This window comes from Palaemon carinicauda, chromosome 4, assembly GCF_036898095.1.
Source record: "Palaemon carinicauda isolate YSFRI2023 chromosome 4, ASM3689809v2, whole genome shotgun sequence".
Taxonomy (NCBI): domain Eukaryota; kingdom Metazoa; phylum Arthropoda; class Malacostraca; order Decapoda; family Palaemonidae; genus Palaemon; species Palaemon carinicauda.
Window position 1 is genome coordinate 178,359,479 of NC_090728.1, and position 12,500 is coordinate 178,371,978.

Sequence of the window (12,500 nt, forward strand, 5' to 3'; positions counted from 1 at the left end):
TATTCTTATGGGAAAATTCGTTTCTACAACCGAACATTTTCTACACCCGAAGTCGGTTGTGGAACGGATTAAATTCGTATGTAGAGGTACCACTGTGTATATATATATATTATATATATATATATATATATATATATATATATATATATATATATATATATATATATATATATATATATATATATATATACATATATGTAATATAAATATATATATATATATATACACATACATATACTTATATGTGTATATATATATATATATATATATATATATATATATATATATATATATATATATATATATATATATATATATATATATATATATATATATATATATATACATATATATATACATATATATATTTATATTTCATATATATTATTTATATTTAAATAGTATATATACATATAAATTATTTACATATATATATATATATATATATATATATATATATATATATATATATATATATATATTTATATATTATATATATTATTTATATTTAAATAGTATATATACATATATATTATTTACATATATATATATATATATATATATATATATATATATATATATATATATATATATATATATATATATATATATTATATATACTTATACATATTATATATATTTATACATATATATATATAGAAAATTCTAAGTAATTTTTATTTTTCCTAACATACTTACCGAGAACTACTTTCTTAGGAGTTACCTGTAATCTCCTCTCTACCGACCAGAGATTTGTGGAGTATACCCTATACCCGTTTTCTATGGAGGGCTAACCCGGGAGTGAGAGAACGTGCCCCGAGGGTAACCTTTGAGCTAGGTCGAGGTCCGCTTGGGTCCCGTGAGTCAGTAAGTTCCTCGGATGTTGCAAAAAAGTCCCTGCAAGGGCAGAAAGGCACTCGGGGAAGGTAGGGAGGGCCATTACCCGAAAGTAGTTCTCAGTGTGTTAGGAAAAATGAAAATTAATTAAAATTTTTGATTTGTTCCAACACAAATACTTACCTCGAACTACTTTCTTAGGAGACTTACACTTTAGGAGGTGGGAGTGACTTCCTGACCTTCAGACCCAGCAAGCAGACGCCAAGAAGCCTAGATATGAACTAGGTTCTAAAAAGAAAAAAAAAACTGGGAAAACAGACGGTAGGGTAAACTACACAAAGAGCTCACGTTAGTGTCTAAGTACTCACCCTTTGAAAAATTCTTCTGATGCAGAGTCCAGTAACACAGTTGCAGAGACGTGTTCTTCAATGGTTACATAAGTGTGGTTATCTCCGATAGGGATAGGAAACGGGGATTAGGGTGAAAAGGAACGAACCTGTGTCTCCTGGTTTTGCTATCCACGATTGTGCCTGGGGCTTCCCGGTTAAATCACTTGGAGCCCGGAGATGACTGTCCCAATGGAGAACCCATCTAAGGACCTTCTTGAGTAATCCTTGAGGTAATGGGCAGTAAAGGTAGACTGGTTCGACCAGGTGCCCACTCGAAGGATCTGGCCCACTGCCATGTTCTTCTCAAAGGCTAAGGAAGTGCTCAGACCTCTGATGTCATGGGGCTTGGGAGTACCTGGCAAGGCTAGTCCCTCCTCCTTGTAGGCCCTGGCAATAACTTGTCTCAACCAAAAGGATATGGTATTCTTCGATACCTGCTTTGTAACACCTGTGGAGACGAAAAGGCTCTTGATGCCTGGCCGGAGATGTGCAGTCCTCTCAAGGTATTTTCTAATGGCACGGACAGGGCATAACCTCAAATCCTCAGGATTCCCAGTCCTAGAAATAGCTGGCAGAGAGAACCCCTCGAATTTAGGATCCCAGACTGCTGGGTTCTGGGTTTTCGCCACGAACGAAGGGACGAACTTGAAAGAGATCTCTTTCCACCCCTTCGAATGAGAGACGTCATAAGACAGCCCATGGATCTCACCTACCCTTTTCGCAGAGGCCAAGGCCAAAAAAAAAGACTGTCTTGAGAGTGAGATCCCTGTCTACAATATCCTTCATTGGTTTGAACGGGGGGCTACTTAACATCTTCAGGACACTAGCTAAGTCCCACTGAGGCACCCTAACAGTTTGAGGGGGGCAGGACTGTTCAAAACTCCTGACAAGCATAGAGATGTGTCTAGAGGAGCCCAGGTCGATGCCCTTCAGAAGGAAGACTTGACCCAAGGCTGCTCGAACTCCTTTTATAGCTGGGATTGACATCCCTATCTCGTCCCTGAGATATACTAGAAAGTCTGCGATATCTGGGACCGAGGCTTTGAGGGGTTTTATGCGCTTCGAAGCGCACCACTTCGTGAAAGAGGCCCACTTCGCTTGGTAGACCGCTGCCAACGACCTTCTCAGGTATCGCGACATCCTCTTAGCCGTTCCTGACGAATATCCTTCCTTCTTCAGGAGTCGCTCGATAGTCTACAGGCGTGAAGGCGTAGAGACTGTGGGTTGTCGTGGAACCTGAGAAAGTGTGGCTGTTGTAGAAGATCTGACCTGTCGGGGAGTGGCCACGGAGGATGGCTCGTCAGGTCTTTTAGGTCTGCGAACCACTCTCTCTCCGGCCACCAGGGCGCTACCAAAGTCATCCTTAAGTTCCGGGCAGCCCTTACTCTGTTGAGCACTTGCCTGATCAACGTGAAGGGGGGAAAGCGTACACGTCTAGGTTGTCCCACTTGTGTTGAAAGGCATCCTCCAAGGCTGCCTTTGGGTCTGGGACAGAACAATACACGGGAAGTTGCGCGTTCAGCTTGGTTGCAAAGAGGTCCATCACCGTTGAATGATGAGCCTGGCTACTTCTGGGAGGAGGTACCATTCTGTTCCTACTATCTGACCCATCCTGCCGAGACCGTCGGCTAGGACGTTCTTTTTCCCGGGGATGAACCTTGTCAATAACACTATCTGGTTCGCTTCCGCCCAATCTAGGATCTCTAAGGCGAGATCGCACAACTCCCTTGATTTTAAGCCTCCCTGCTTCTTTATGTACGCTACCACTGTGGCGTTGTCGCACATCAACGCCAGTGTTTCCCCTTAGCAGATCGATGAAGTGCAGGCAAGCTTTCTGGACTGCCTTCAACTCTAGGACATTGATGTGTAGGCCTTTCTCCCCGTCCATCCAGGTTCCTCTAGCTGTCCCGTTGAAGAGATGGGCTCCCCATCCCTGGTTGGAGGCGTCTGTGAATAGGAGCAACTCGGGAGGTTCGGTCGCGAAGGGCATCCCCTTGAGTGAGTTCGACCGGCAATGCCACCATTCCAAGGAGGGTATTGTGTTTGGCAGAACTGGAATTAATTTCTGGGGCGAGTGCAGTTGGTTCCAGAAGTTCTTCAGGTTCCATTGGACGGCCCTGAGTCTGAGTCTCCCCTGGGGAACCAGTTTCTCCAACGACACCAGATGACCTATTAGCCTTTGCCAGTCCTTCGCCCTCCTGGGTTGCCCCGACAGGAAAGGAAGAAGGACCTTCATAAGATTGCTTACCGTCTCCTCTGACGGAAAAGCTTTCACTAGTAGGGAATCCAGCGTCATCCCCAAATAGGTCATTCTGGTGGAGGGAGATAGGTTCGATTTTTCTGGGTTGATCATGATACCCAGACCCTTGCAAAACTGGAGAAGTTTTATACCCTGCTCCTTTAAAACGTCCTCCGAGGAGGAAAGAAGCAACCAGTCGTCCAGGTACCGGATGAGGCGAATGCCCCGCTCGTGAGCCCACACCGAGACTGTTGTGAAGACTCTCGTGAATACCTGGGGAGCTGTCGACAACCCGAAGCAGAGGGTCTTGAATTGCAGGATCTGGGTACCCCATTTCACCCGGAGAAACTTCCGACTTGAGGGGTGGACCGGGATTTGGAAGTATGCGTCCTTGAGGTCTATGGTCATCATGTAGTCTTTCTCCCTCAAGTACAGCAAGACTGACTTTTGAGTGTCCATTTTGAAATCTGTCTTTCGCACAAACTTGTTGAGAGCTGACAGGCCTATCACCGGTCTCCACCCCCCGTCGCCTTTTCTACCAGGAACAGGCGGCTGTAGAAACCTGGCCCTGGGTGCAGGATCTCCTTCATGGCACCCTTTTCCAACATCGTGGATACCTCTTCTTGAAGAGCCGCCCTCTTTAACGGGTCCTTGGATGCCAGCCACTCCGACAGGCTGGCCGGAATTAAAGGCGGGGGTTCCGTCAAGAACGGTAGCCTGTACCCCTCCTTCAGTACGGATACTGTCCAGGGCTCTGCTCCGTGAGCCTTCCATGCTTGCCAATGTAGTCTGAGGCATCCCCCAACCTGAGGCTCGGGCAGGAGTAGGGGGCCTCCCACTCTACCTCCTCCTGGAGGAGCGGCCTGAACGGCCTCTCCTGGAGGCAGAATACCCTGTTCTAAACGAAGCCGACGCTGCTGGAGCTCCTCTACGGGGGAGCTGAGGCGCTGAAGCCCATGAGGAAGAAGGGGCTTCTCTCCTCGTCAGGTTAGGCGGGGCCTGAGAAGTAGAGGGACCGTCTGAGGCTGACCTCTTGTAGGGGGGCCTCCTTACCATTTGAGGCCTGGGAGCGTTCACTTCTTTTCTTTTAGCCACCTTTTCCATGATCTCCTCTAGCTCTTTCAAGGGGAACAAGGAGTCACCCCACACAGGAAGGCTCCTCATGGCCCTCGCCTCCCTGTCTGGGACCTTCCGGGAAAGCTTCGCCAGAATAGTGTCCCTTTTGCGAAGAACCCAATTCGCTGACAGGGGCTTCTGTCTTGCCCCCGGAGATGATAAGCTCCCTCAGGAGGCTTTGCTGTTCCGGGTCCGTCAAGTCATGGTGGCTTGAACACCTACCAGTGTGGAAGCCCACCAGTCCAACCAAGAGGAGACGTGAACTAAGTCTTTCGACATCTCCTCCATCATCGCAGCCTCCGACTGCGAAAAACAAATCGGGGCTGTAGAGGCTCTGTCCTCCGTGGCACCCTGTCCCAGAACGTCGAGGGCAGGCTCCACCTTGCAGGCTCCCGGTCGTTGTCCCTCTGGCACATAAACCCTACTCTGTGTCTTGAGCCCTTGGAGCAACTTCGAAGAGCTTTGCGTTTTGGGAGCTTCGGCATTGCCTGCCACAACTCTATCGACATGAGCCCGTCCTAGGACGAGATCTCAGGCCACAGGTAGGGCCAGGGAGGTTTTCTGTTGGACGAGTGCCTGCATCAAGCGGGTCAGGCTGGACCTCCAGTAGTCCTCATCGGTTGTAACCGGTTCTTCAATTCTATGATGCCTTCGAATCAGGCCTATAACCTTCCGATAGGCCGAGTCCTCGGTCGGGGAACCTTCCCTACCGTCAGCAGAACCTTCGGCCTGATCCCGAGGAGCCGGGTCAGCGGGCACTCCCACCGGGCGCTTCGGTTCTGGAACAACAGGCACTCCCCTGCGGTGGTACCGGTCTTCCCCGGCGGAAACCTCCGCACCAGGTTCGGGGGTCAGAACTGGCATCGCCGTGCCGGCGAGGACTACCGTTCGTGCATTCTCTCTGGGGGACGAGGATGCGGATCCCGTGGGCTGACCCGACGGAGGGAACCGTTCCTTAAAGTCCGAGGGCCGAACCAGCTGTGCTGATTTGGCCAGGCTGCCCGTAAGGAAGCACGGTTCCCCCCGCTGGGCGGGGTGAACCGGAAGCTTCGCGGCCTTACGCCTGCCTGAAGCGGCCTTCTCGCATTTCTCCCTGCGAGGGTCATATCTTCGCCTGGAGGATGGCCTTCGTGGCGAGAAATCCCTGGATTGCCGGTCCGGGGAACGCTGCAATTCAGACTTACGGGGAACGAAGACCCAATCACCATCGGGGGACCTACTCCTCCTGTATTTCCTCTGTGGAGGGCGGGACCGTCTCCTGCTGAACCTCGAACGGGATCTTGAGCGGGAACGCCTGCTCCTGGACCGCTCCCTCCGGCGCCGATGTCTCCTCCTGGTTTCTTCTTCTGAAGAGAACGAAGCCCCACCATCCGAAGAGCCCGACGAAACTGTACCACCCGCACGACGGGCAGAAGCGGGGGCTACGGAGGGCTTCGCGACTTTCTGCTTACCAGAGGTAGAGGGTTGTAGGAAGGTTTCTAGAACCGCCATCAGAGGAGCTGGAAAAGAGGGTTGACACCCTACACTAGGGAACCAGGTATCCAGGCCCTCTTCCATCCGCATTGGGGACCTACCTGGCGTTTTAGGGAGCTTCCACCCGAAGGATTCACTTACCGTGGAGTCTAACTTACCCTGGGTGTTGCCAGCTGCCGAAGAACCTGAAACACAGGCCCACGAAGTGGGCGAAGAAACAGGCACAACATTACTACACCATAAGGGGTCGTCGGAGGAAACGTGCCCCCCAAGCACAAGGGCAGAGTCTCCAGAACCCCCCGACACAGCACTACCAGGCCCCCCACTAGCCTGAGAAGTCACAGCAACCCCCACTTCACACACATTAGACTCCTGGGGAAGAACCCTCGGCTCTTTCCCCGCAACGGACTTACCTCGTCCCCTACTCTGGGTAGGGGAAGTCGAGACAGAAGCCCCGTCGGACCGTCCACTGGGTGACGGTAGCGGCGAAGAGATGCTAGATTTCCTGGGCGAACGTTTTGACGACGACTTCTTCTTAGTGCCGTAACGCACCCACTGTATCTCACTCCAACTAACACACTCAATGCACGTATCCGATGGCGAGCACATCCTGCCCTACAGGAAGAGCAAAGGGAGTGAGGGTCTACTTCGGGCTTGGAGAGGAACGCTCCACACGACTTTCCGGCTCTAGGCCCAGGACAACGGCGGATCTGCTCCATAGCACACAACCACAAGACACAGGAACGAAGGGAATCAAAGGGATACACTTGGGAAGCACAAGGAAGGATAGTGAACACGCAAGAACACAAGGGATAAGCACAAAGCTACCACGCGGTATGAACACGCAAGAACACAAGGGATAAGCACAAAGCTACCACGTGGTAACCACGCGGGACACACAAGGCGGACACAAAGGGTCGAGAGAGACGAGAGGGACGTGAGGGTATGGTATCACGTCGCGACCAGAGAACTTACTGACTCACGGGACCCAAGCGGACCTCGACCTAGCTCAAAGGCTACCCTCGGGGCACGTTCTCTCACTCCCGGGTTAGCCCTCCATAGAAAACGGGTATAGGGTATACTACACAAAACTCTGGTCGGTAGAGAGGAGATTACAGGTAACTCCTAAGAAAGTAGTTCGAGGTAAGTATTTGTGTTGGAACAAATATATATATATATATATATATATATATATATATATATATATATATATATATATATATATATATATATATATATATATATATATATATATATATATATATATATACAGTGGAACCTCTACAAACGAACGTATCTACATCCGAATTTTCCAACATCCGAAGTAAAATTCGAGCAAATTTTTGACTCTACACCCGAATTTTATTTCGACACACGAAGTAGCAATTTTCGTCGTACCGGTTGTATCCGAATTTTTCGACACGCGAAGTACAATTCGAACATGTTCCGACTCTACACCCAAATGTATTTTTCGACACCCGAAGTAAACAATACTCGTACGCGTAGTCGGTGCTCATAGCGCCTGAAGTGTTTTTTATTTCCGCCGATAGAAGGCAGCACATCGACCTCGGAGGGACGCTCAATTAGCGCGGCTTGGGTCAGTTCTCGTCAGCTTCTTGCGGTTGTGCTCTTTGCGTTCTGATATTAACTGTGATTTAATCGTGATTTTTTACGTGCATCCATTAACGATAATTTACGTAAATCATGGGTCCAAAAAGGCTTAGTTTTGCCAGTGGTAGTGGTAGTGGTGAGAAAAGGAAGAAGGAAATGCTTTCTATAGAAATTAAGCAGGAAATTATTGAAAAACATGAGCGTGGCATCCGCGTGAGTGAACTTGCTAAACAGTATGGCCGTAATATGTCGACGATCTCGACAATCCTTAAACAGAAGGAAGCTATTAAAGCAGTGAAACCTTCTAAGGGGATCACTATAATTTCCAAACGCCGTACCCCTATCATAGAAGAGATGGAACGACTTCTACTAGTGTGGATTAAGGATAGAGAGAACGTTGGCGACACCATCACCGAAACCGTTATCTGCGAGAAGGCGCACGCCATCTTTACGGACTTGAAGGAGGAGAGCTCTGGGGGTGATGCTGGGGAGAGTTCAACCGAGCCTTCCTCAGATGATTTCAAGGCATCTCGTGGCTGGTTCGAGAAATTTAAGAAACGGTCCGGGATTCATTCAGTTGTTCGCCACGGAGAGGCTGCTAGTGCGGACACAAAGGCTGCAGCTGACTTTGTTAAGAAATTCAAAAATATCGTAAAGGAAGAAGGCTACGTAGAGCAGCAGGTGTTCAATTGTGATGAAACCGGGCTGTTTTGGAAGAAGATGCCGAGTCGAACCTACATCACTGCTGAAGAGAAGAAATTGCCTGGGCATAAGCCAATGAAGGATCGGTTGACTCTTGCTCTATGTGCCAACACTAGCGGGGACTTTAAAGTCAAGCCCTTGCTTGTTTACCATTCGGAGAACCCTAGGGCCTTTAAAGCACACAACGTCGATAAGGATCAGCTTCATGTTTTCTGGCGATCCAACTCGAAGGCCTGGGTCACTAGGCAATTCTTTGTGCAATGGGTAAACCAAGTTTTCGGTCCTTCTGTGAAGAAGTATCTTCATGAGCAGAAATTGCCTTTAAAGTGCCTGCTATGCCTTGACAATGCACCCGCTCACCCCCCCGGACTTGAAGATGATATCTTCGATGAATTCAAGTTCATAAAGGTGCTGTATCTTCCACCAAATACCACCTCTATCCTCCAGCCCATGGACCAGCAAGTCATCTCTAATTTTAAGAAGCTGTACACCAAGCACTTATTCAAGCAGTGCTTTAATGTCACGCAAAGCACCAACTTAACTTTGCGTGAATTTTGGAGGGGCCACTTCAATATCGTGCACTGCTTAAAGATCATTGATCAGGCTTGGGTGGGATTAACTCGACGGACCCTCAATTCTGCATGGAAGAAGCTGTGGCCTGATGCAGTTTCTCCCCGAGATTTCGAGGGTTTTGACCCCGAACCTGATCCCGTGGTCGGTGCAGCGGAAGCCGTAGAGGAAATCGTCTCCCTTGGCAAGTCCATGGGTCTGGAGGTCAACGCAGATGACGTTACGGAACTCGTCGCCGAACATCACGACGAACTGACGACGGATGAGCTCAAGGAACTCCATGCTATGTCGGAGCACATGAGTGATGACGAGGAAGAGAGCGAGGAGGTAGAACATGTGTTAGGTTCAGGGCAAATAAAAGAGGTGTTAGGAAAATATCAAAGACGTGGTCGACTTCAACAAATACCATCCAAAGAAATTGCAGGTTTGTCGTGTAGTTTCTCAATTCGATGATGTTTGCCTAACGCACTTTCGAAACATTCTGAAAAGCCGTACGAAGCAATTATCTATCAATGCTTTCTTTAGAAAAACTGCAAAGCGAACTCGCGATGAAGAGGATGTAAGTGAACCGAAGAAAACGGCAAAGAGTGAAGAGGAAGAAAGTGAAACACAGAAAACGGAAAAGAGTGAAGCAAAAGAAATTCAGTCAATTTTAAATGTAAGTGATAGTGATTAAAATTACGTAATCATTAAAAAGAAAAAAAGAAAATGTAAAAAAAAAATATAAAATATATAAAAAAAAAAAAAAATAAGCTAAGTTATGTTAAAGTTCACTTAGTGTAAGTTAGAATAAGTTACGGTAGTGTTACGTTTATCGTAGTTAACCTCTCTACCTCCTCGCCGTCCGTCCGTCTCCTCTCTCCTCTCTGCGTAGCGAAGACGAACAACACCTGCGCTGGAGTTTCTAAGGTAAAGTGACGCTAAAAACCCGTTTCTTATTTATCATTTTTTGCTAATTCTTCTTATTTACATGTCTATTCTTCTTATTTACATGTCTATTATCTAATTTAGTGTTCATTATTCTCATGGGAAAATTATGTGTAGTGGTTTATTAAGAAGTTATCATAGGTTTTTGGGCTCAACCACGGATTAATCCTATTTCAATGTACTGTATTCTTATGGGAAAATTCGTTTCGACATCCGAACAATTTCTACATCCGAAGTTGGTTTTGGAACGCATTAAATTCGTATGTAGTGGTTCCACTTATATATATATATACAGTATATATATATATATATATATATATATATATATATATATATATATATATATATATATATATATATATATATATATATATATATATATATATATACAGTATAGATATATATATATATATATATATATATATATATATATATATATATATATATATATATATATATATATATATATATATATATATTCATATATATATATATATATATATATATATATATATATATATATATATATATATATATATATATATATATATATATATATATATATAATCAATACATTAAACTATAAATAAGATATAAAGTACAGACTCCTTCACTTACAAATCACAAACTATTACAGATACCCCTTTTGAGAAAAAAATAAACAATATGGGTGTATAATATTAATGGTTTTATTAAAAGTCTATTATGTTACATTACAGAAGAAACAAATCAATTATGAAAACATACACAAAGCATCACCATCTTAAGAACTCTTTACCTCTGATTTTCACTTTGCATTCTAGATGTGAAATAACTTTACTCTCCTTTCTTCTATCTTATGCATTGCCTGCTTGAATTCCCTTCTGATCTACGTATTACTTTTTGCCCCTCTTTTCAAGCTATTCCAAATCTTCTCACCAGTAAAACTTCTGTTGCTTCCATAAATACTACTTCACTGACAAGCTTCTTTTCTTCACTTTTCACCACTTGTTCATATCCTCTCAATCTTTGAGATCTAAGATAACATATCACTCAGCCAATAATCCATTTGCATTGTGACAATGCAATCCAGCGATGGATCTCACCACCACTCCTCAACCAAATCTTTCCCTTTTCTGGAAGTGCAAAGGCCTCTTTTCAGCAGAGAAATCTCACAAACACTTCAAAAGGTTTGAATCTAGTGATGTAGTCATATACCACTGTAGGACACCTGTGAATTAAAGACGGAAAGGAGAATGATAATACAAAAACAGTAATGACAGTTTATAAACTCATATTTGGCTATTATTATTTATCATGTATATGCTAATTAGATAAAAGTTTTTTACCTTAAGATTAACATCAATAATATTATCGATATAGACCATTCTAAAAGATAATAATTAATATAACTCAATACGAGAAAGAAAAACATTTAACCGTTGAGATACTACTGCTAGAGAGCTATGGGGGTCCTTTGACTGGCCAGACAGTGCTACATTGGATTCTTCTCTCTGGTTACAGTTCATTTTCCCTTCAACTACACATACAATGAATAGTCTGGCCTATTCTTTACATATTCTCCTCTGTCCTCATACACCTGACAACATCGAGATTACCAAAGAATTCTTCTTCTCCTAAGGGGTTAACTACTGTACTATAATTATTCAGTAGTCACTTTCCTCTTGGTAAGGGTACAAGAGAGTCTTTCGTTATGGTAAGCAGCTCATCTAGGAGAAGGACACTCCAAAATCAAACCATTGTTCTCTAGTCTTGGGTAGTGCCATAGCCTCTATACCATGGTCTTCCACTGTCTTGGGTTAGAGTTCTCTTGCTTCAGAGTACACTCGGGCACACTATTCTTTCTTATCTCTCTTCCACTTTTTTTGTTACTTTTCCACTTGTTTTTATAGTTTATATAGGAATTATCTATTGTAATGTTGTTACTGTTCTTAAAATATTTAATTTTTCCTGTTTCCTTTCCTCACTGGGCTATTTTCCCTGTTGGAGTCATCGGGCTTATAGCATCCTGCTTTTCCAACTAGGGCTGTAGCTTAGCAAGTAATAATAATAAGAAAAATAAGAATAATAATAAGAATAATAATGATGATAATAATAATAATAATAATATTCAAAATTTCTACAACTGACACAGGCAAATGAAAAAATTAAGTTCTCTTACCTTGAATATTATCAGCAAATTCAGACTATCTATCTAAAGTAACTTGAGATATTCCATAACAGCCTCTAAGAAGACGGGCAAATGAAGTAGGTGCTGGCTGTCTTGGATCTGGGGGATAATGTGGTCCTTGATCACCAACATACACATAAGGTAGACGTAAAACCCAGTATGCTGAAGCAGAAAGTTTGACTGGAAGAGAACTGCTTGGCTGAGGAATGTAACGAGGGCAAGGATCAGGACCAGGTTGAACTTGGGGATGAAGGGTGACATTAACCGGAGCCTTTGGAGTTACCACATGGAGGCGCATAAGCTGACCATTAACAACATTACCACTGCGGCTGAAATGGAACACAGAGAATGATTATATGAATAATGATGCATATTATGTACGTAATAGAATCAAAGGCATGAGGATGGTCTAGGAATTCCAAAAATCATACAAGAACAGCATCTTAATTACTATCACTTACAAATT

The 12,500-nt window shown here is 44.3% G+C and overlaps 1 protein-coding gene across 2 annotated transcripts in view; it reads right to left on the reverse strand.

Annotated features, from left to right (window-relative positions):
- Window positions 1–10,537: 10,537 nt before the first annotated feature.
- LOC137640243 (nonsense-mediated mRNA decay factor SMG8) overlaps window positions 10,538–12,500 on the reverse strand; it is a 138,670-nt gene continuing 136,707 nt past the window's right edge. For both annotated transcript variants that reach the window (XM_068372814.1, XM_068372812.1), the window contains exons 19-20: window positions 12,026–12,363; window positions 10,538–11,074 (exon numbers count right to left, since the gene is read on the reverse strand). In XM_068372814.1, the coding sequence (XP_068228915.1) occupies window positions 12,051–12,363 (313 nt within the window). In that variant the 3' untranslated portion in view covers window positions 10,538–11,074; window positions 12,026–12,050. The remainder of the gene's footprint in view (window positions 11,075–12,025; window positions 12,364–12,500) is intronic.